This window comes from Balaenoptera physalus, assembly GCF_965194825.1.
Source record: "Balaenoptera physalus genome assembly, chromosome: X".
Lineage (NCBI taxonomy): Eukaryota > Metazoa > Chordata > Mammalia > Artiodactyla > Balaenopteridae > Balaenoptera > Balaenoptera physalus.
In genome coordinates this window covers 94,887,279-94,913,296 of record NC_138903.1, presented here as the reverse complement: position 1 = coordinate 94,913,296, position 26,018 = coordinate 94,887,279, and the positions used below count along the sequence as shown (strand labels likewise).

The following is a 26,018-nucleotide window of genomic DNA, read 5'->3' as shown; positions in this document are numbered from 1 at the left end:
TTGTTGAAGGGACTATCCTTTCCCCATTGTGTATTCCTGGCACCCTTGTCAAAGATCAGTTGACCATACATGTGTAGTTTATTTCTGGAATGTCTACTCTTTTCCACTGGTTCATACATCTGTCTTTAAGCCAGTACCATACTGTTTTAGTTGCTATAGCTTTGCAGTATATTTTGAAAGCAGGAAGTGTGATTTCCCTATGTTTCATATTCCCTATGTTTCCTTTTAAGTTTTTTTTTTGTCAGCCTCTTGTTAGCTTCAACTGATAATGCCATCTCAAGCAGCTGCAGTGTTAAACAAGCCCCACTGATTGGTTTTGACATGATCTAGGGATGGGCTGTTCCACAGAGTGAGATATGAACCAAGTCAAAGACAAACCCTCAGAGTGTAGCTTTTCATTGAGGTGCTAGGAAAGTCAAACAGTGACAGTTCTCTGAGGATGGCACTTTTGGGGAGCACCAGAACTGCTCTGCTTCCTCTAGTGTCAGTTAGGCTGCTGTTTTTCACAACTATCATAGTGGCTACTGAAAAACTAGAGAGAGGGAAATGGGATTATGGAAGTTAAAGTGCCACAAATCTTACTATTCTGACTGCTACTCAGCTGTTTTTCTTGAATAACTGTTTCTCATATTGTTGCAAGCCTTTACTTAATTTCCGGACTTATCAAAAGTTTGATTTTGACAACTTTTGCCGGTGTTCTTTTTGCTTTTATGGAGCAGCAGATTTTCAGAGGTCCTTACTCCAACATTCCAGAATTGCTTTCTCTCCATTTTACTTTTATCCTATCTATATTGTTATATTTGAAAGTGAGTTTCATATTTTGAAAAAAGCGAGTTTCTTAAAGAATGTAGGTGGGTCCTTTTTTTCCACTTCTTTATTGAGCTGTATTTTACATACCATAAAACTCATTTTAAATGTACAATTCAGTGGTTTGTAGTAAATTTAACAGAGTTGTTCCACCATTACTACAGTCTAATTTTAGAACATTTTCATCACCCCAGAGATTGTTCTCAGTTACTGTTTCTACTTCCAGCCCAGGCAGCCACTGGTCTACTGTCTGTCCCTATGGATTTGCCTATTCTGGACATTTCATATAAATGGAATCATATAATATATGACCTTCTTTAACTTAACACAATGTTTTAATTATGTCTAGAACTAGTACTTTTCCCAGTACTGAGGGATTTCCCAGTACCAATGGACTTTGTGTGTAAGCTGAAGACATCTTCAACAGTCAGCTAAGCAGTTGATAACTCCATTGTAGCCTTTACTCCCTGCTTGCGCAGAAACTCAATATTAGTGGTGAGAGCTTACGGATATTTCAGGTCTTTCCGGAGCATACACAAAGCTCTGGCCATGTGGACAGTCCTGTGCACATGTATGGCCTTCTAGATTCCTAGAAATATGTCGGAGCTTTTCAGAGCCCCCTAAGGACATTTTATTTCCTAGGATTTCCTTCTAAGCTTTTTGGTTAACCTATTGTTTGTCTCAACTACACCACCTCAGCTAGCCAGAAAATTCAACAACTGCCTCTGATTGTTTTTGACAGAAGTTCTTGGGAAAAAGGCTGTTACCACTGGATGAATTTTGAGCTGGGTCAGATAAAGAGAATGTTGCTTGTGTGATCTTCCAGGGAACCACTAGACAGATCAAGTAATGACAGTTCTCTGGGAATGGGGCTTTAAAGGAACTCCAACTCTGTTCTTTCTTCTTCAGTGGTTGCCAGGCTGCCGCTTTCACTGTGATTTGGGGTTGTTGGTTTTCAAGGTTACTACCGACATGGGAGAAAGGGATGAGAAAAAGGCAAGTTAAAATGCCACAAAACTTATTATTCTTACTGATATTCAGCTATTTTTTTTCAATAAATGTTTCCAAGATTGGTTAATTTTCAGAGTTCTGAAAAAGTTGATTCTGACATTTCTGCCAGTGTTCTCATTGCTTTTATGGCGAGAGAAATTTAAGAGGTTCTTTTTTTTTTTTTTGGCTGTGCTGGGTCTTTGTTGCTGCGTGCGGGCTTTCTCTAGTTGCAGCAAGGGGGGCTACTCTTCGTTGCAGTGTGCGGGCTTCTTATTTCGGTGGCTTCTCTTATTGTGGAGCACGGGCTGTAGGTGCATGGGCTTCAGTAGTTGTGGCACGTGGGCTCAGTAGTTGTGGCTCGCGGGCTCTAGAGCACAGGTTCAGTAGTTGTGGCACACGGGCTTAGTTGCTCTGTGGCATGTGGGATCTTCCCAGACCAGGGCTCGAACCCGTGTCCCCTGCATTGGCAGGCAGATTCTCAACCACTGCGCCACCAGGGAAGCCCATATATCCCATTTTCTAAACTTAAATCAGTGGGAAAACAACATATATTATCTCTAGAAATATACTTCCTCTGAAATCTTAAACTCCAGTATACTACTCTTAATCACAACCTTTCTCTTATCCTTCTGACTCTCACAACTCTCTTACATTCATTTTACCATTTCTTCAACCCTGTTGAAATCTCCAGTTCCTTGACCTTTTATTTTTTTCCCAATCTGTCATCCCCTTCCTGTCTCCTCTTCCTTCCACATCTCGCTTAGACTCCATCATCCATTATTTACCCAAGTTCTTGCCACTGAATCATTCTCCTTGCTTCCTTGTCTGTGTATCATACCCACCCAGCAAATCCTCAACCCAGAATCAATCCAACTAATTGCCTTCTTTATTTCTGCATGGCTTTTGAGCACTACTAGAGAAAAATAGTATAACTTTGTTGATTAGTGCCTCTACAAATTCCTCATTGCTGGCATTGTCTAGAACCTTCTTCTTTCTTCAGCAATCTACCTCCTAGTCCCTGGTCAGCTATTTCATTCCTTATAAATGCTATTTTAGATCTTCATTACTCTTTCCTATCCTACTATTTCATTATTTTTAGCAGATAGTCTTCTTTCCTATTTCAAAGAAAACAATGCCATCAATAAGAACCTTCATCCACTTTCTGCCTGACTTTCTGCTAACTTTCGTATCTTAGCTATCATTTTCTTCAGTCTCAATGCAGTGCTAGGGACATCCTTTCTGCCTAAGGTTAATCTTTATTCCTTTGTGCTGGATCCTACCCCTCTTATCTCCCCAGGGACCTTAGTCAGTTATCCCCAGTATTACTTCTTTCCTTTCAAGATTTTAACATGATTTGTACCATTTGCCATTGTCCATGGTGTATGTACTCCTACCATGAACTATCTTTAAAAAAATGATAAAAACAAAAAATGCCCTTCAATTGTTTTGCTACTTGAGCAAACAGTACGTTTAGATTCTCTGCCTTCACTATATACCATAACAAGTAGCAATTGGTTTAAAAATGAAATATAAAAATTGAAGCCCTAAAAAAGATAGGATTAAGCTACATATGTTCATATTTTTGATACCCAAATGGGAAAATATTTTTCCAATATTTAATGAAAAATTTTAAACACAGAAAAGTTGAAAGAATTTTATCACAAACGCCCAGTGATAACTGACTAGATTATAACATTAATATTTTACTTATTTATCATATCTGTCTATCCCTTTATCCATCTGTCAAACCATCTTACTTTATTGATGTATTTTAAATAGATTGCCAATATAAATATATGTTCCCCTAAATATGTCAGTATACATATTGTTGACTAGAATTACATATTTACATTTTTTTCTTTTGATATAAAATTTCCATGCAATGAAATGCACACATCTTAAGTATTCATTTGCTGACTTTTAACCAATGTATACATCTTTGTAGTGATGTGTTGGTAAATGTTTAACAGCCAGCTCTCCAGAAAAAGAGACTCTGATATGTATCATCTGCCAGTTTTAATGATGTACACATTCCCACCATGGCCAATTTCAAGCTACCAATGTGTTATCACTGAACATGGAGTCGGGAAGTGATGCACACAATCATTGGACCATGTTCAACACACCACTGCATTTGTGTAACCTAACCCTTATTAACGCATAGACGATTACCGTCACCTCAGAAAGTTCCACCATACTTCTCAGTAATTCCCATCCCACTCTCCTAGAGGCAACTAGTGTTTTGATTTTTTTATGCTATAGATTAGTTTTGCCTGTTCTAGAACTTCAGATAACCAAAACCATACACTATATATTCTTTGTGTAAGGCTCCTTTTAACTCAGCATAATGTTTTTGAGATTCATTGATATTGTGCGTATCAATAATTTTTCCTTCTGTCTATAAAATAAAATTTCTTGAAAGAGTTTTCTAAAATAACTGTATTATTTTTCTAGTGTTGCCATAACAAATAACTACAAATCTAGTGGCTTAGAACAACAGAAATTGATCCTTTCACGGTAGCTAGAAGTCTGAAATCAAGTTGTTGACAAGGCCATGTTCTTTCCGAAGGTCCTAGAGGAGGATAGTTCCTTGTCTCTTCTAGCTTCTGGTGACTGCCAGCATTCCTTGGTGTTGCAGATGCATCACTTCAGTCCCTGCCTCTGTCATTGCATGACAGTCTCCTTGTGTGTCTATGTTTCTATGTCTTCACATAGCCTTCTTATTAAGGACACTAGTCTTTGAATTTAGGATCCATCCTAATGCAGTATGACCTCATTTTAACTAATTACGTCGGCCAACCCCCTATTTCCAAATAAAGTCACATATTGATGTGCTGGATGGACATGAATTTTGAGGGTACACTATTCAACCCAGTATAGTCAGCCCTCTGGCCTCCACAAATTCATATCTGTCTCACGTGCAAAATACATTCACCTCATCACAACATCCCCCAAAGTCTTAACCTATTTCAGCATCAAGTCTAAGTCCCAAATCTCATCTAAATATCAACTCAAAAAGTCCAAAATCTCATTATCTAAATCATCTAAATGAGGTGTAGGTGAGACTCTTGAGTATGTTCCATCCTAAGGCAAAATTCCTTTCTGTCCAGAGACCTATGAAACTAGACAAGTTGTCTGCTTCCAAAATACAATGATGAGACAAGCATAGGGTAGGCATTCCCATTCTGAAAGGGCAAAAAGGAAGGAATAAAGGGGTTACTGTTCTAAAGCGAGTTAGCAGCCCAGCAGGGCAAATTCCATTAGATTTCAAGGCCTAAGAGTAATGCTCTGGCTTCAACGCTCTGTCCTCTGGCGCCAGGGATAGCCTTGCTCTCTGGGTCCTCTGGGACAGCCCTACCATCTTAGCCTACCAGGGCAGCTGCAGCCCCACCCTCTCTGGCTTTTGCATTTGTGACTTCATTTTACCTTCCTTCATTTTACCCTGTCTCTGTCACTTTTACATCAGGCTGGCACTGTTTCTGCTGGTATAAAATCCTTAAAAACCTTGTCAGTCTCCTGTGTATGTCAAGAGATCCACACCGTTAGATATGAGGGTTCTTCACAGATCATTTCTGGATAACCCCTTGTCTATTCCTGGCTTCTGAGATGGTTGATTTGATCCATGAGTCACATACCTAATCTCTTCAGTGAAAGTTTGTCCAGCCACACCATTGGCCCTTTTTCCAGAGCACGCTGTCTAGATAGGCTGAGAATTCTCCAGATCATCAAGTGCTGATTCCTTTTTAAGCAGATACTTACTCAATTTAACTCTCTCCTCTCTCATTTTATTATAAGCATCAGTGAGAAACCAGGCTACATCTTTCGCACTTTGCTTGGAAATCTCCTCGGCTAAATATCCAAGTTCATCATTTATAACTTACACTTTCGACCCAACAGCAGAACTGAATTCAGCCAAGTTTCTGCCACTTTATGATAAAGATCGCCTTTCTTCCAGTGTCTAATAACATGTTCATCATTTCCTTCTAAGGCCTCACCAGAAGCACTTTTAATGTTCATATCTCTAGCAACATTTTGTTCATGATGATATATGTATTCTCTGAGATGATAGAAGATTTCTCTACTGCCCTCTTTACTTCCTTCTGAGCACTCACCAGAACTAGTATTAACATTCATATTTCTGGGAGGGGGAAAGGTAAGCTGGGACGAAGTAAGAGAGTGGCATGGACATATATACACTACCAAACGTAAAATAGATAGCTAGTGGGAAGCAGCTGCATCGCACAGGGAGATCAGCTCGGTGCTCTGTGACCACCTAGAGGGGTGGGATAGGGAGGATGGGAGGGAGATGCAAGAGGGAGGAGATATGGGGATATACGTATATGTATAGCTGATTCACTTTGTTCTAAAGCAGAAACTAACACACCACTGTAAAACAATTATACTCCAATAAAGATGTTAAAAAAAATCTCAAGAAAAAAACATTCCTATTTCTACCAATGGTCTCTTCAAGGTAACTAGTCTTTTGCTATCAAGCACTTCAAATTCTTCTAGCCTCTATCCATTACCCAATTCCAAAACCACTTCTACAGTTTTAGGTGTTAGTTTCCCAGGGCTGCTGTAACAAAAACCCACAAACTGGATGGCTTAAAGCAACAGAAATTTATTCTTTCACAGTTCTGGAGGCCAGTTCAAATCAAGGTGTCGGCAAGGCTGTGAGGATGAATCTGTTCCGCGCCTCTCTCCTAGCTTCTAGTGGTTGCTGGCAGTCCTTGGCTTATAGATGTTTCACTCCAGTCTCTGCTCCTGTCATCATATGATATCCTCCCTGTGTGTCTGTGTGTCTGTGTCTTCACATGGTCTTCTTAAAAGGACACCAGTCATTGGATTTAGGGCCCACTCTAATCCAGTATGACCACGTCTTACCTAATTATATACGCAAATACTCTATTTCTAAATAAGATTACGTTCTGACGTTCTGGGTGAACATAAATTTGGAAGGGATAATGAAAAGGATCATGACAAAGAGTACGTAAAACATATGTTCAGTCAGATCAAAAAATAAAACATCGCCAATACTCCAAAAGTCGCCATATGCCCTTCAGAAATCACAATCCCTGTTGATTTTACTTACCCCTATGCTATAATCACACAACGCATTGTTACTATTATTATTTTGAACACTTACTGTTCAGATCAATTAAGAAAATGAAAACTAATATTTGATTTTACCTTATATTATTCCTTATTTAATGCTCTTCCTTTCTTTATGTAGATCTAAGTTTTGCCCCTATATTATATTCCTTCTCCCAAAAGAACTTCTTTTAACATTTCTTGCAGAGTAAGTTGTTTTTGTTTGTCTGAGAAAATCTTTATTTCTCCTGTACTTTTGAGGGATAATTTTTGCTGGATATAGAATCTACACACCACTATGTATAACAACAAGGATTTACTGTATAGCACAGGGAACTATATTCAATATCTTGTAATAACCAATAATGAAAAAGAATCTGAAGCTATACACCTGAAACTAATACAATATTATAAATCAACTATAGTTAAATAAAAAAATTATAACTATGAAAAAAAATGAAATCACAACCCCCTGCCCATCAGATATAACCAGTGTCCAGACTTGTGATAGTAATTTCTATGTATTTCTTTGTATTTTTACCACCCATACATACAGCACTAAACAGTGTTCAGTTTTACCAGTTTTTAAGCACTATACCAATGAATTTTACAATATGTATTCTATTGGGTCTTTCTTTCTACTTAACATTATATTTGTGAGATTTATTCATATTGCAATGTGTAGCCATAGTTCATTCCTCTTCATTGCAGTATAGTATTCCTTTATCTGACCATACCAACCTTTATTTATCCATTCTACTGTAGTTGGACACGTGGGTTGTTTCCATTTGTGGGGGTATAAGTATCAGTGCTGCTACTGTGATCATTCTTGTATATGTATCCTGGGACACATGTGCAGGAGTTTCTCAGGGTCTAGGAGTGGAATTGAGGGGTGAAGAGTTCATACATCTTCAGCTTTAATAGATGTAAACTCTCTTTACATCTATTAAAGGGATTGTCCCAAGTTAAAATTCCACCAACCATGTGTGAAGGTTCAGGTTGCTCCATATCCTTGTCCATGCTGCGTATTGTCAGACTCTAATCTGATGGGTATTTGCTTATATTTCATTGTATTCTTTTTTCCCTTTCTTAATAATTAGCATTCATTTATATTGCTTTTTATTTTCTTAGTCTTTAGTAAAGTGTTATTTTCCATGCCTTCTATTTTTAAAATTTCAAACATGGAGAAAAATTGAAAGAATAGTACATCCATACCCCTCACTGACATTTAACAACTGTTGACATTTTGCCACATTTGCTTTACATCTCTTTTCATCTACATGAGAATGGTGTGTGTGTGTGTGTGTGTGTGTGTGTGTGTGTGTGTGTGTGTGTGTATGTGGTTTATCACTAAACTGTTTGAAAGTAAGAGACATTAAGAAGTTTTACTCCTAAATACTTCATTATGTATCTCCTAAGAATACAAAATTTCTCCTATATCATCACAGTATTATGATCACTCTTAAGATATTTAATATTATCACACTAATATGATCTAACATAGAGTTTGTAATTAGATTTCTCAATTTTAAATCCAGAATGCAATCAGGCATCACACATTGCATTTACTTTGCTTTAGAATAGTTCCGCTGACTCTCTGTGTGTGTGTATGTGTGTGCGTGCGCGCGCGCGCACCTGCACATATCTTTCTGTCTGTCTGTCTGATTTTCAGAACATTGATATTTTTCAGGAGTCCAGGTCTATGTTGTTTGTTTCATTGTGATTTTAATTTCATTTTCTTGATGAGGTTGGAAACCTTCTCAGACATTTATTGACCATTTGGATAGCCTCCTTTGTGAAATGGCCGTTCAATTCTTTTGCCCTTTTAGCAAATGTAGAAATGTCTGTTTCCTGCATGAATGTCTTTCCATCTGTTTTTATCTGTGTCCAGATGCAGTCTTGTTTCAGAGGTCACTCTAGGTATGCATCAAAGCAGTAGTTCAGCCCCAAAGCCCTATGGTAGATATGGCAGATCTCAATGATAACTACTTGCCTTCAGTACTGCTACAGAGAAGAGGGAGCTAGAAAGGTGTTGTGATTATATGTCATGAATAGTCTGTCTCTAAACTTCATCTCTAATCTTACATGCATTTCTTATAAATTTTAAAAAGTTCTTTATCATTGTGGATACTTGCTCTTTGTTGGTTATATATGTTGAAATTGTCTGTTCCCATTCTTTGGCTTATTATTTCACTGCCTTTATGGTTTCTTTTTATGAATAAAAGTTCTTCATTTTTATGTAATAAAGTTTATTAATTTTTCCTTTCTCCTTAGTGCATTTTGTGCTTTGATTAATAAATCCTTCCTTACATGAACTCAGGAAAATACTGTCCTTTATTCTAAAAGCTTTATGATTTTTTTCCTTTTACATTTAAGTCATTAAATTGATTGATTTATGTGTATAATATGAAGTAAGGATTCCAGTTTCTTTTTTTTCATATGGATAACCGTCTATCCCAATACCATATATTGAAAATGTTGTCCCCGCACTGTTATTGTATGTCCAGCTCTGTCATATATCAGGTATTCATATATGCATGGGTGTTCTTCTGGGCACTTTCGTTCCTTTGATCTTTTTAGCTATTACAAAATCAATATCACTACAATATCAGTATTAATGTCTTGATACCTGGTACAGCAGAAGAACAATTCCTTCCACCTTGTTCTTCTTCAAAAGAGTTTTATCTACTTTTGGTACTTCGCCTTTCCAAATTTTAGAATCAGCTTGTCAAGTTCTACATACACATGCACACGCGCACACACACACACACACACAAACATATACTCTCTCTCTCATGTGATTTTGATTGAGATTCCATCAAGGAAATCAGTTAAGGACAATTGACTTATTTATAGTATGAATCTTCAAATCTTGGAATGTAAATATGGTATATATTTTCATTCATTTAATTGTTCTTTAATGTATATTTTCTGTTTTCTATTCTAACATTTTGTGAAACTGAATAGGTTTTTTTTCTTAATTTTTAAACAGCTTTATTAGGTATATAATTTACATATCATGAAATTCACCTATTGTGTTCAATTAGGTGCATTTTACTAAATTTATTGAATTGTGCAGTCATTACTACATCCAATTTTAGGACTTTTCCATGACTCTGCAAATTCCCTTGAACCCGTTTGTGGTAAATAACTCCCATGTCTACCCCAAACCTTTTGTCTCTACAAATTTGTCATTTCTAGATATTTCATATAAGTAGAATCTTATAATACATGATCTTTAAAATTTTGCTTCTTTCAGGTAGCATGATGTTTTTGAAGTTTGCTCATGTTGTAGCATGTATCAGCAATTCATTCCTTTTTGTTGCTAAATAATTTTCCGTTGTATAGATCTACCACATTTTGTTTATCCCTTTACCACTTGATGACACTGGATTGTTTCCACTTTGGGGCTATTATGAACAATGCTGTAAACATTCATGTCCAGGTTTTTGTGTGGATATGTTTTCATTTCTCTTGAGTGAATAGAATTTCTGGGTCATACAGTAACTCTATGTATAAACTTTTGAGGAACTGCCAAACTGTTTTCCAGTGTTTCCAACTGTTTTCCAAGTAAAATGGATGCACCATTTTACTTTCTCATCAGTGATGTATGAGCGTTCCTACTTCTCTACATCCTTGCCAACACTTGTTATTGCATATTTTTTTATTCAGCTATTCTTGTGGGTGTGTACTGTTATCTAATTGTAGTTTTAATTTAAATTTCTGTAGTAACAAATAATCTTGATACTTTTTCATGTGTTTATGAGCCATTCATATGTCTTTTTTTGATGAAATGTCTATTCAAGTCTTTTATCCAGTTTTGATTGGGTTGTTTGTTTTCTTAGTGTTGAGTGGTAAGGGTTCTTTATGTATTCTGAATACAAGTCCTTTACAAGATATATGCTTTGCACTTATTTTCTTCCAGTCTGTTTCTTTTTGTTTTCTTAATGGTGTCTTTTGAAGCACAAAAGTTTTTAATTTTAATGAAGTTCAATTTATTAATTTGTTCTTTTATGACTTGTGCTTTTGGTATCATATCTAAGAAATCTTTGCTGAATTCAAGGTCAGAAAGATATTCTCCTATGTTTTCTTCTAGAATAGTTTCAGCCTTTACAATTACATTTATTATTCATTTTGAGTTAATTTTTGTGTGTGAGATAAAGGATCAAAATTCATATTTTTGTATGTGGATATCCAATTGTCCCAGCATTGTTAATTGTAAAGATTATTATTTCCCCATTGAATTGTCTTGGCACTTTTTTAGAAAAATCAGTTGATCATAAATGTTAGTGTTTATTTCTGGACACTCATGTTGGTTCCATTGATCTATATGCCTATACTGTATATATGCCTATCCTTACGCTCTGAATCTCTTTACCTTTATAGTAAGTTTCAAAATCAGATAGTGTAACTCCTCCAATTTTGTTCCTTTTTCTCAAAATTGCTTTGGTTATTCTAGGTCCTTTGCATTTCCATGTAAATTTTAGAAGCAGCTTGTCAATTTTTCTACAAAAAAAAGCCTGCTGGAATTTTATACAGATTGTGTTGAATCTGTAATTCAATTTGGGGAAATTGCTGTTTTAATAATATTGAATATTGGAATCCATGAATATGGAATGCTTCCTTTATTTTGATTTTCTATAATTTATTTCAGCAATGTTTTGAAGTTTTCAGATTATATATACTTTTACTAATTTCTAAATATTTTATTAATTTTTGAGGATATTATGAATAGAATTTTTCTTATTTCATTTTCTGATTGTTATATGTAAATAAATAGAAATACAGTTGTATAACCATCTTGTATTCTGTGAATAAACTCTTTTATTAGTTATAGTAGTTCAGTGCGTACCTTAGGATTTTCTACATAGACAATCATGTTGCCTATGAATAAAGACAGTTATTTTTTCCTTTCCTATCTGGTTCCCAGTCTAAGGGGGAAAACATTCAGTTTTTAACCATTAACTATGATCTTACCTCTAGGGTTTTTGTGCATGCTCTTTAGCAGTATATTACTTTCTTATGGGTACTGTAATTACCATAAGTTTAATGGCTTAAAGCAACACAGAATTTTTCTCTTACAGTTCTAGAGGTCAAAAGTCCTAAAATCAAGATGTCCACAGGGCTGCATTCCTTCTGGGGTTCTCTAGGAGAGCCTTTTCCAGCTTCTGGAATCCACCTGCATTGCTTGGTTAATGGCCCCTTCCTCACATTACTCCAACCTCTACTTCCATCCTACCTCTCCTACTGTTTCTGACTCTTCTTTCTCCTTCTTATAAGGACCCTTGTAAATTACATTGGGATCACCTGCATAATCAGTGACTTAATCACATCTGCAGAGTTCCTTTTACCATGAGACATTTTCACAGATCCCAGGATGTAGGATGCAGACATCTTTGGTGCCTACCACGTGCACGTTGAAGAGGTTCCCTTCTATTCCTAGTTATTTGAGGATTTTTTGAAAATCATGAATGGGTGTTGGATTTTGTGTACTGCTTCTTCTGCACCTACTGTAGTGAGCATGTGGTTTAAAGTTTTAATCTGTTAATATGACATATTTTATTAATTGATTTTTAGATGTGAAAACAATCTTTCATTCCTGGGATAAATCCACTTATAAGTGTATCATCATAATCATTTTTATGTGTTGCTGGATTAAGCTTGCTAATATTTTGTTAAGGATTTTTGTGTCTCTTTTCATGAGGGATATTGGTCTGTGGTTTTCTTTGCTTGTGATGTCTTTCCTTAGCTTTGGTTTCGGTGTAATAATGACATAATAGAATAAGTTGGAAAATATTCCCTCCTCCTTTATTTTCTGAAAGTGTTTGTGCAGGATCGATATTATTTCTTAAATATTTGATAGAATTCACAAATGAAACCATCTGGACCTGGACTTTTCTTTGTGAGCAGTTTGTTGATTACTAATTCAGCCTCTACTTATTATAGGTTTTTCAGCTGTTCTCTTTCTTCTTGAGATTGCTTTGTTCATTTATATCTTCCTTTGAATTTGTCCATTCATCTAAGCTTTCTCATTTGTTGACCTAAAGTTATGATTAGTGTTCCCTTTTAATCGTTTCCATTTCTATAGGGTCAGTAATGATGCCTCCCTTTTAATTCTTGACTTTAGTCATTTTTGTCTTCTCTCTTATTTTCTTGGTTGGTCTAGCTAAGGGTTTGCCATTTTGTTAATCTTTTCAAAGAACCAGCTTTTGGTTTCATTGATTTTTCTTTATTTTTAATGTTTTGTGTTGCACTGATTCCCTAATCTTTATTATTTTCTTCCTTCTCCTTTGTGTTTAGTTTGCTCTTTTTCTAGTTTCCTAAGTTGGAAGCTCAGATTATAGATTTGAAACCATTCTTTTCTGATATAGGTGTTTAAAGCTCTGTACATTGTTTTATCTGTATCCATAAATGTTATGTTGTGTTTTCATTTTCATTTAGTTCAGAATATTTTAAAATTTCCTATGGAAGTTCTTTGACCTATGGGTTATTTAGAAGTGTGTTGTTTAATTTCCAGATATTTATATTTTCCTAGATTTCTTCTAGCAGTATATCTTTAATGTGATTCCATTATGGTCAGAGAAATACTTTGTATGATTTCAGACTTTAAAAATTTTTTGAAACATACTCCCACCTTGGAGCCCTCACTCCAATATCAGGATGATAGATTACTTCACTTTCTGTAAGGCTTCTCTCAAATGTCACCTTCTCAATGAAACCTACTCAGACCAACAGTAAAATTGCAACCAACACTAGCACCACCTTCTAGCCCTTCCAGTTATCCCTTATGCTGCTGTATTTTTTCTTTTTCATAGCACTCATAACCTTCTAGCATACCATATAATTTACTTAGTTCTTTGAAGTTAGGGATCTTTGTTTTATTAATGTGTCCCAAGAACCTAGAATGCTACCTGGATCATAATAGTCACTGAATAAATATTTTTGAGTATATACATTAGTATATTTATCCACTTGGTCATATGTAACCAAAATTTGTTCACTTTTGTTGTAGTATAGGATTTCATTATATAAACTTACTACAATTTTATAATTGATTCTTCTTAGGTGGATACTTATATTTTTGCTAGTTTCAGGCCTGTTATAAATAGTACTGATCTAAATATTCTTATTATTGTATTCTGGTGCACTATGCCCAAATTATTCTAGGGTATATATGTAGGAGTGGAATTGATGGGTCATACTATGACCATATATTCAGCGTTAGTAGGTAATGTCATGGTGATTTGCACTGTGGCTGCACATTCCTACCAGCAATGTATGGGGGCTCCATTTGCTCTACAGCCTCACTGACATGTGGTATTGGTATTCTTTTTTATTTTTTGCCAATATGGTATTCCCTTCTTAATTAGTATTTCCCTGAATTCTAATATTGAGCACTTTTGCATATATTTATTAGCCAGTGTATTTCCTCTTTTGCGAGGCACCTTTTTCTGTCTTTTGCCCATTTTCCTAATGATTGTGTTCTTTATCAGTTATTTGTATAGCAAATATCTTTTTCCATTCTGTGAGTTTTCTGTTTAGGATATTTTGATGAACAGAAGCTTTTAATTTTAATGTAGTTGAATTTGTTGATATATTCCTTAATGGTTAATGCTTTTTGGGTCTTAAGAAATCCTTCCATAAATATTCTTATACCTTGCTGGTGGAAATGCAGAATAGTACAATTCCTACAGAGTGGAATTTAGCAATGTATAGAAAAATTACATACACATTTGCCTTTTATCTCAGCAATGCCACTTCTTGGAATCTATTTCAAAGATATAATGAGAAAATACAAAATCCTGTATGCAGAAGGCTGTTTGTCAAGGCATTATTCACAATAGCAGAAAAGACTGGAAACAACACCAAGGTGCATCAGTAAGGGAGTAGTTGAATAAACTATTGTACATCCACACAATGAAGTACTATGCAGCTATAAGAAGGAAAGGGAAGAGCTCTATACATTAATGTGGAATTATCACCAGGATATATTGCTAAGTGCAAAAAAGTAAGTTGTAGAACAGTGAAGTAAGTTACCTTTTATGTAGGAGAGGGGGTATAATGAATTTTATATATATATATATATATATATATATACACACACACACACACACACACACACACACACACACACACAGACATATATATGTGTGGTGTGTTTGTGCCTATTTGCTTATATTTCAAAAAAGAAACAATGGAACCGTAAAACCAAAACCTAATAAAATTATTATTTATGGAGAAGGAAAGGAGTGGGATGAAGGGGACAGAGGTGGAAGTGAGACTTCTGTGAAGGTACTGTATAACACAGTTTTCACTTTAGACCCATGTAAATGTTTTGCACAATTTAAAAATTTAATCAAAAGGGAAAAAAAATCAATCCTTAAAATTTATAAACAGCCTGAAGCAAATGAGCCTAACTATGAATAAAGTTGGTAGCATAACCATATAGAGAAAATAATTATTTAAAATGACTTCGAAACAGTATTTGTATATTCCTAATGGGATATGTTTTAAGGTCAAAAGTAACTGCAAAGAATTATAAAACTGTATTAAGTAGTTTTGTTGTTGATAGTCATATTAGTATTGTTGATAACCATATTAGTATCGTTACTGCCATTTAAAAATTCTATATATTGTAGGAAAAAGCTAATAAATAATTTTGTTAATTGTTAATTTTGTTAATATCATTAGGAGCCTATTGGCTCCTAAGCACATGTGAAAAGAGATACAAATCAAAAATCAACGAGTTTGAGTTAAAACCTTGTAATCTTAAATTTGAAGTGGAAATACCAGTATGAATTTATGATTTATTTTTCGTAAAAATTTTCCTACCTTTGTTCACTGAAAAGGCCTAGAAGCAACAACAACTCAACATTTAGGAACAGAACTAGCAACGTATTGTGGTTTCTAAACACTATTTCCCACTAACAGGAGCCAGCGGTCCTTAGAGAAATATTCCAGCTTTGAGTCAGGAAATATACAAGATGAGCTTAAGACATCTTGCTGTGCCAGAAAACTGGAAAGCAATACAGGAGCCAATTTTAAGGGACTTTCACTAGTCCTGAGTGGGATAATTTGACCACTAAAAAGAATGACTACATTTAATTGAAACACATCAAATATATGAAAATACAGGTCTCACAATTATACTAAAAATAATCATTTTTAACACTTTTAAAGTACCAACTCATTACTTTTATAGTTGGTAAATAATGGGAAACAAATCAAGCATTTATCCTGCTTTTGCTGTATGAACTGTATGTAGGGAAACCACGTAGTTGATGACGGTAAGTCCATTATAGAATTCCAGATAAATACAGAAGAAATAATAGAAATAATAAGTACAAAATAAATAATAGAATTAGGGGATCCCCATTTTACAACTCTTAATAAATTAATGGATTTAGGCAATGGTCATCAATAGATACAAAACCCCTTAGGTGAAATGTGAATGGGAAAACTTCATAATGGAAAGATCAGACTAACACCACCTGAATCCACTGATCAATTTTAGCATCACTAAAAAGGGAACCACTAAACATTATGTGCCTTATGATATGATGTAATAGGAAATACACATCTATATAATATATGGAGGATTCTTGCCTAAAAATATTGAACCCAAATCTAAATCAGCACTATCCAATGCAACTTTCTACAATGATGTAAATGGTCTTTGTTCTGCCCAGTATGGTATCCACTAGCCACATGTTCTTGTTGAGCATTTGATATTCCTAATTTAACAGAGGAACTGACATTTTAAAAATTAATTTAAATAGACTCATGTGGCTAGTGGCCACATGAAAGCATAGCTCTAGATTTAACTGCCAGTTTGTAAGAAATAGAGGGGATTGAGGAACAAGTTAAATAATATCATGAGGAACAGCCAGTCAAATTCATTTGTTCTATGAACAAATGATGTGGTTTCTCTAATAAATCAATGGGATGGGGGAAAAAACAGGTTGGAGGGGTGGGAAAGAAGGGGCACTGTTTGTTTTTTTTTTAATGAGGCTTAAAAGATATGGCAGCCAATGGCTGGTTTAGATCCTGAACCAAGTGTAAAAAGATATCTTTGAGAAAATCAGGGCCATTTGAATATGAACTCAGTAGAAGATAATGCTAAGGAATTATTATTAATTTTGTGAAGTGTGATAATGCCATACTAGTTACATTTTTCAAATGTCTTTATCAGTTAGATGCATGTACTTGCATGACCCTGAGAGTGAGCACCTCAAATTTTGTACCCCAGGTGCCTCACTTGCCTTACCATAAGCCCAGCCTTGCCCAAGATGCACTGTAATAACATAGCTATATATTATTGTCATTTTTCACAGGTTGTAAACACCTGCCCCAGCAGAGTTTCATTGTCTGAGATTCAAATTTTAATTTTTATTAATTTGTCAAAGGTTGTATTGGTAGGCTTTGTAGAACTTCCCTATCTCTTTGTCTTGATCCAGATGAACCCCAAAAGAAGAACAAAGGTGATCCCATGAACAACCTGGAAAATTTTTACCAAGAGATGATAATGAAAAAACGTCTTGAAGAGTTCCAACTAATGAGAGGTGAACCCTTTGCTTCCCACTCACTGGTCTCAGCTACATCAGTGGGAGATAGTGGCACAGCTGAGAACCCGTCATTACTCCAGGACAAGGGAAAACAGGCAGCACAGGGTAAAGGTCCCAGTCTCCATGTGGCAAAAGTTATTGATAATTCACCTGAGCAGTGTTGGACGGGGCCTAAGAAGCTGACGCAGCCAATAGAATTTGTCCCAGAAGATGAGATCCAGAGAAATCGTTTGTCAGAGGAAGAGATCCGAAAAATTCCTATGTTTTCTTCATATAATCCAGGGGAGCCAAACAAGGTATAGGCCAAACCAAGAAAAAAAAAATGGGTTGTTTTCATTTTTATTTACTTCTACCTAAAGTAATACTTTTATATTAGCTTTGATTATACCAAAGAATCATGACATAGGCACAGTGATTGTGTTTTTCCTTGACCTTGACTATTCATTCTCTGCTATATAAGTAGCTCTGACTATATAAGTAACATATTTCCTGTGATGTTCTTTGTGGTTTCCTAAGGTCTTATGCTACCCTTAGAATTTTAAAGAAATCTTGATCAGACTCTAGTCCATACCCACTAGAAACCCTCAACTGAAAAAAAGTAACCTCTAATTTCCTAGGCTAGTAATAAATCAAGTAGTATTCATAGTAACACCATATCTGGTAGCCATGGTGCCTGGTTGTGAGTAGGGTTTACTATTACCACATGAGTTTTCTCTTCAGAATGCTCCACCTGGCTTTTATATGACATATGACTTAAGTTGCTGATAGCTAAGCAGCAAAGTGAAAGCACAGGGCCTCTAAGCCTTGAGGAATTGGCAAATATCTAAGAAAAGTTGTAAATAATCCTTGTTTTGTTGATCAGAACATTATTTCACATTCATGGTATATGTTACATACAGAATTGAAAATTTCATTATCATGTCACTCAAAGAAGCAACACAAGCCCCTGGAGTATATACTTGATTGCGTCTAATTTAAAAAACAAAACCAAAAAAATAATGTTAGCTTCTGGCTGTCCCTGAATTTTTAAAAAGGTATCGTAGGTAAGGAATATTAAAGCAGTTTCCTTTGAATGATTGCATTTCTAATATATTCTTGATGTTCAAGGGTAGCTTTTTATTTATTTGTTATTATGAAATATTACTCATTATAAAAAGTTACAGAGAATAATATAGCAAAAACCTTTGTACCCAGCCAGCCATCTTTATCAATTCTTGCCTTTTTTTTTTCTTGGCCATGCCACGCAGCTTGTGGGATTTTAGTTCCCTGACCAGGGATTGAACCCAGGCCCTTGACAGTGAGAGCGCAGAGTCCTAACCACTGGATTGCCAGGGAATTCTCTATCAATTCTTAACAGTTTCCATATTTGCCTAATTTAAAAAAAATAAGGCCCTATAGAGATGCCTGAAGACTTTCATGTATCCCTCACCAATCCCATTTCTCTTTCTCCTTTCCAGTGGTACCCACGATCCTGTATTTGCTATTTATCGTTCCCATCGGTGTTTTTATATGTTTACTATATATATTCATAAACAACATATAGTTTTATATATTTTTAAAATATATAGATGATATCATACTCTACATACCCTTCTACAACTTGCTTTTTTGACTCAATATACATGTTTTTGAAACTTATTTCTAGATATAAGGAACTATGTAGTATTCCGTTGTAGAAAGATACTATAATTCATTTAGCCATTCTCCTGAAGATTTTTTCTTTTCATTTTTTCTGTTATAGACAGTTCTGCAGCAAACATTATTGTACATACCTCCTGTTGCATATGTACAGGAGTTTCTCTAGGACAGGTTTTCAAATTTTATATCACTATTAGTAGGTCACAACCAGCAGTTTTTGAAAGAAATGAAATATAATAGAAAATATCAAAGTGCATTCCATAGAGTAGTAAGGATAATTATTGTTTCTTGAAGCTTTTGTTTAATATGTGTGTGTGTGATATCTGTGTGGGCCAGAATATAAAATGCATTTCTTCCTGTAGATCTCAGTCAAAAAGGCCAGAAAAATATTGCTCTATTGCAGTGATTCTCAAATGTTAGTGTGCAGCAGAATCACCTGGAAGGCATGTTAAAACACAGATTGCTGGGTTCCGCCCCCAGAATTTTTTGTTCTATACATCTGGAGTAGGGCCTGAGAATTTGCATTTCCAGGTTCCCAGGAGATACTGATGATGATGCTGGTCTGAGAGTGACATTTTAAGAATCACTGTTCTATATATTACATATCTAGGAGTGGAATTACTGTGATATAGGGTATGTGTATCTTCACCTCCATGAGCAGGGTTTAAGAAATCTCTTTCACATCTTTGCTAAGACTTTAACGTTTTTGACTTTTTATTTTTGCCAGTCTAATGTGTTTGAAAGGTATCTCATGGTTTTAATTTGCATGTTCCTGATTTCCAATGAAGTTATGCCTGTATTCATACATTCATTAGTCTTTCAGGAACCTTCTATGAATTGCCTGTTCTGTTTCTTTGCCCATTATTTGATTATTTAGTTTTTAATATTATTTATAGATTTTGATTATTTAGTTTTCAATATTATTTATAGATTTTATTTTAAAATTCTGGATACAAACCCTTGCTGCACCTGGTGAGTAACATATTTTTAACATGGTTTCTGATGTCTTTTGTTAAGCAGAAGTCTTTCATTGTAACGTAATTAAATCATCAGTATTTTATTTGATGGTTTGTGCTTTTTGAGACATTTTAAGGAAATCTTTCCCTACAAATCAGTAAGAAAAAGAGAAACAACCCAATAAAAATGGCCAGAAGATATGAACAGGCAATTCACAGGGGAGAAAACGTGAATGGACAGTTAACTTATAAAGTCTCATTAGTAATCAAAGAAATGCAAAATAAACTATAATGAGATACCATTTAACACCCAGGATGTTGGCATACATTTAAAGGCCTGACAGTGCCAAGTATTGGTGAATGTATGGAACAGTAAGAACTCTTAATATACCGCTGGGTGAATATAAATGAGTACAACCACTTTCAAGAACATTGTGGCAATATCTAGTAAAATGAATGATGCTCATACACTATAAGTCAGTAATCCCACTTCTTGGTATCTATCCTAGGGGAACTCTTACACATGCACATTAGATGTTATAAGGATGCTCATAGTAGCATTGTTTATGAACAACATACATGTTCATAAGCAGGAGAATGGATAAAGCATGGTATATTCATAAAAAAGAATACTATACAGAAGAAAAAATGAATGAAATACAACTACAGGTATCAACGTGGATGAAACTCACAAACAGTATTGAATGAAAAAAGTTTGTTGCAGACTTTGGGTTTCAGTGCCAACATGTAAAGTGCTTAGAAGTCATCACTGCTCTCTTACAACAGGAAGAACAGCTGAACAAACTAAAAATCAATGACTTTTCTTGGACCCATCAGGGATTTGACATCAGAGAGCAAACTGCAACCCTGAAATCTGGAGAGACAGGCAATTACAAAGAATGACAGCCCAGATCTGCTTATCAGGAGCAGAAAGCACTAGAGCCATAAACTGGTAGGAACACTTAAGCGGTAACTTTGACAAATTGCAGGAAGCAGAGTGTAGATTAGTGTTTGAGTAACAAACTCCTGGGGGCCACAGTCTATGGGGGCCCCCACATTTTCATGACTTTTACCTCCAGGAACTCCACTGGGTTCTCAGTGTGAAGAGCCAAGAAAAAGTCTCCTGATCCTGGCATGGTGACAGGAAAAGTAATCAATTTGAAATACATCCAGAGCTTCTACTTAACAAAGAGCTATCCAGCAAGTAAAACAACTTTACCAAAGCCTTCTCTAGTGTGGGAGAAGGGAAATTATCCAACTCCAGGCTCCTCTAGCCTTACTGTCTCATCTAAGAGAAAGAGAATAAAAGCTGTGAAATACTTGTGAAGGTTACAGGCTGGGTACATGGGCACAATAAAAGACTGAAACTTAATTATAGGATTGCAGAATGTTTTCCCATACCCCACACCTTACTACCACATCAGCAGGGCTTCAGTATGTTAACTGTGGATTACAGTCAAAAGACCTGCAAGACTCAGACTCTAAGACGTTTTTAGGGAAACCCAAAGAAAACAAGGGAGACAAAAACAAGGACATTAGAGGAAATTGAAAAACCTCTGACACCTACAGCAAGAGTAAACATTAAACACAACCCAGCTTCTAGCCAGATTCACATAAAACCTCACACCAATAACTTGTTTATCTCAGTTTCTATTATGTTATGCATCGTGTCTGGTTTTCAACAAAAAAGAAATGATAAGGCATGCTAAAAGAAAAACCACAGTCTCAAGAGACAAAACAAGCATCAGAACCAAACTGAGATACAACATAGGTTTTTGAATGATCATATATATGGAATTTAAAATAACTATAATTAATATGATAAAGAGTCTGTTAGAAATAGTATACAACATGCAAGAACAAATGGATAATGTAAGCAGAGAGATAGAAACTCTAGAAAGATGCAAGAAATCAAAAACACTATAACAGAAATGATGCCTTTGGGAGTTCCCTGGTGGCCTAGTGCTTGGGATTCTGGGCTTTCATTGCCATGGCCCAGGTTCAGTCCCTGGTCAGTGAACTGAGATTCCCACAAGCCATGCGGCATGGCCAAAAAAAAAAAAAAAACAAAGAAAAAGAAATAATGCCTTTGATAGGCTCATGAGCAGACTGCATACAGCCAAGGAAAGAATTAGTAAGCTTGAAGACACGTCAATAGAATCCTCCCAAACTAAAATGAAGAGATTAAAAAAAGACTTTAGGGGCTTCCCTGGTGGTGCAGTGGTTGAGAATCTGCCTGCCAATGCAGGGGACACGGGTTCAAGCCCTGGTCTGGGAAGATCCCACATGCCGCGGAGCAACTGGGCCCGTGAGCCACAAATACTGAGCCTGCGCGTCTGGAGCCTGTGCTCCACAACAAGAGAGGCCACGATAGTGAGAGGCCCGCGCACTGCGATGAAGAGTGGCCCCCGCTTGCCGCAACTAGAGAAAGCCCTCACACAGAAACGAAGACCCAACACAGCCAAAGATAAAATAAATAAATAAATAAATAAATAAAATTTTTTTAAAAAGACTTTAAAAATGTAACAGAATATCCAAGGACAATTTCAAAAGGTGTAACATACACATTATTGGAATAGCAGAAGAAGAAAGGAGCAGAAGAAAAAGAAAAAAAGAAAGGAGCAGAAGAAATATTTGAAGTAAGAATGGCTGAGAATTTCCCAAAATTAATGACAGGCACCAGACCACAGATTCAGAATCCAAGCAAAGAATACAAAGTAGGATAAATACCAAAAAAATACACCTAAGCATATCATGTTCAAACACAGAAAACTGAAGACCAAGAGAAAATCTTGAAAATGGCCAGAGAAAAACTCTTTACCTATAGAGGAACAAAGATAATAATTATACTGGATTTCTCATCAGAAACCATGCAAGCAAGAAGAGAGTGGAGTAAAATATTTAAAGTGATGAAAGGAAAAACACCCACCTAGAATTCTGTATCCAGGAAGAACAATCATTCAAAATTGGAGGAAAAATACTTTATCAAACAAACAAAAACAGGGAATGTACAACAAACTAAGTAAATTAATATTGGATTATAACCCAAAGTATAGAATATCTGTGAGTCAATACTGATAATAAAATGACTGAATGAATCAATAAATGGGGGAGAGGAGACAAATATCCCATGAAGAAGAATCCTAAATAGTTTATGTAGATGCTCCACCTCAAGGAAGGGAAGCATAACTCCTGACTTCTTAGTTTTGAGCTACTCTTAGTGACTTATTTCCAAAGAGTACAGTATGGAAATACAGAAAAAAGAAAGAGTAACATTACAGTGTAGAAACCCAACAAACACTGCCTCAGGTGATCGAAGCGAAGATCAATCATAAATCATGTTGATAGTATGTATGCTTGATATGATGTGATCAAAATTGTACTTTTTCTCTGTAGTCTTCCTCCTAGTAATCCATAACCACAATATAACCATAGGAAAACATCAGAAAAATTCTAGTAGTGGGGACTTCCTGGTGGTCCAGCAGTTAAGAATCCACCTGCCAATACAGGGGACACTGGTTTGATCCCTGGTCCAGGAAGATCCCACATACCGTGGAGCAACTAAGCCTGTGCGCCACAACTACTGAGCCCGCGCTCTAGAGCCCACAAGCAGCAACTGCTGAGCCCATGCGCCACAACTACCGAAGCCCGCGCTCTGTAGAGCTCGTGCGCCACAACTACTGAGCCCATGTGCTGCAACTACTGAAGCCTGCATGCTCTAGGGCCTGCGTGCCGCAACTACTGAGCCCAAGTGCTGCAACTACTGAAGCCCGCGCGCCTGGAGCCCGTGCTTTGCAACGAAAGAAGCCACCACAATGAGAAGCCCACGCACTGCAATGAAGAATAGCCCCCCCACACCACAACTAGAGAAAGCCCGCATGCAGCAATGAAGACCCAGCACAGCCAAAACATAAATTAAAAAAAAAATTCTAGTAGTGGAGCATCCTACAAAATACCCAACCAGTACTCCTCAAAAATGTCAAGATCATTAAAGACAAGAGAAGTCTGAGAAACTGCCACAGCCAGGAGGAGACTAAAGACATATGAAAACTAAATGTACTATGATATCCTGGATGGGATCCTGGAACAGATAAAGGACATTAGGGAAAAACTAAGGAAATCTAAATAAACTATGGACTTTAGTTAATAATAATGTATCAATATTAATTAATTTATTTAAAGAAACATACCATAGTAATGTAAGATGTTAATTATAGGAGATATTGGGTGTGGGGTGTATGGGAACTCTTTGTACTAACTTCTCAGTTTTTCTGTAATTCTAAAACTGTTCTAAAAATGAAGTATTTTTTAAAAAAATTTCAACAAGTAGCTGCAGAAAACGCATACAGTATAATACCATATATATAAAGTTCAAAAAATACAAAACAACACTGTTTATTGCAGAGGGATACCAGGAAGAGCTTCATCCTCTGTTATCACTTGGAGTTTCTGTTTTTCTCTTTCACAGAAATATTTATCTTGTTTTTGAGCCTAGCTGTATCTTTGTGTGTATCTTTGTATATATGAATATATATATATATATGTTGTGGACATATACATACATACATACCCATGTGTATGTATGTATGTATGCATGTATGTATGTATATTTTTGGAACAGAGAAGATGCATCCAAGCAAGAAGTGACCGAGCCACCTTGACCAGAAGTCCTCTTGATTTTTTAAAAAATGTTCATATCAAAGGGAATAATCTTAGTATGGATCTTTCCTACTTGGTGAGAAACTTGCAGTATGTTTCACATACCTCTCCCTTTCTCTGGTTATTTAATTTGATGATGCTTTCATAATGAGTGTTTCAGAGCCAAAACTCTGGATCACCTGAAATTACTTAAGTGAATCACAAGTCAGTTATTCTATGCCCTTGCCTTTAAGATATGAGTGTGGTTAAATGCTAAATATGTGAACATCCAGCTTCAGAGGCTTTGAGACATAAAGAGTCTACTGCTGATTGCAATGTTTAATATATTTACTCATATGTTTCAATGGTAAGTCATTTAAGCAGGCTCTGTTTTCTAGCTCTTCGCTTTTGCTGCTCCTGTCCGAATTTTTCTCGTTTTTTTTTAAGCTATAAAGCATATAACTTATGCTAGCCAATGTATCTCTTTTTTTCTCCTCCAGTGCAATAAAATACACATAACTTGAGATCTACTTTTAACAAAATTTCAAGTATACATTACAGTATTGTAAACTGTAGGCACAGTGTTGTACAGCAGATCTCTAGAACTTTTCATCTTGCATGACTGAACTTTATACCCACTGAACAGCAACTCCCTATTTCCTCATCCTCCCAGGCCCTGGAAACTACCATTCTACTTTCTGCTTCAATGACTTTGACTACGGTAGATACCATATATAAGTGAAATTTTGCAGTATTTGTTTTTCTGTGACTGGCTTATTTCACTTAGCATAGTGCCCTCGAAGTTCATCCATGTTGTAGCATATGATAAGATTTCCTTCCTTTTTTCTAGCTAAATCATATTCCACTCTATGTATATACCACACTTTTTAATTCATTCATCTGTGGTGGACATTTAGGTTGCTTCCACCTCTTGGCTGTTGTGAATAGTGCTGCAGTAAACATGTGAGTTCTGATATCTCTTCAAGATTCTGATTTTAATTATTTGGATAAGTAACCAGAACTGGGATTCTTGGATCATATGGTAGTTCTATTTTTAATTTTTTGCGGAATCTCCATACTGTTCTCTGTAGGAGCTGCACCATTTTCCATTCATACCAAAAGTACACAAGGGTTCCAATTTATCCACATTCTCATCAACACTTATTTCCTGTATGTGTTCTTTGAAGAAATGCCTATTTAGGTCTTTTGCCTGTTTTTTTCAAGTTGTCTTTTGCTATTGAGTTGTGGTAGTTCCTTATATATTTTAGATATTAACCTCTAATCAGATATATGGTTTCCAAATATTTCTCCCATTCCGTAGGTTGCCTTTTCA

At 35.8% G+C, this 26,018-nt stretch overlaps 1 protein-coding gene across 4 annotated transcripts in view; it reads left to right on the top strand.

Annotated features, from left to right (window-relative positions):
- The window catches only part of RBM41 (RNA binding motif protein 41), a 67,410-nt gene that overhangs the window by 21,040 nt on the left and 20,352 nt on the right, over positions 1 to 26,018 (top strand). For all 4 annotated transcript variants that reach the window (XM_082447644.1, XM_082447642.1, XM_082447641.1 and 1 more), the window contains one exon: positions 17,346 to 17,749. In XM_082447644.1, coding sequence (XP_082303770.1) covers positions 17,346 to 17,749 — 404 coding nt within the window. The remainder of the gene's footprint in view (positions 1 to 17,345; positions 17,750 to 26,018) is intronic.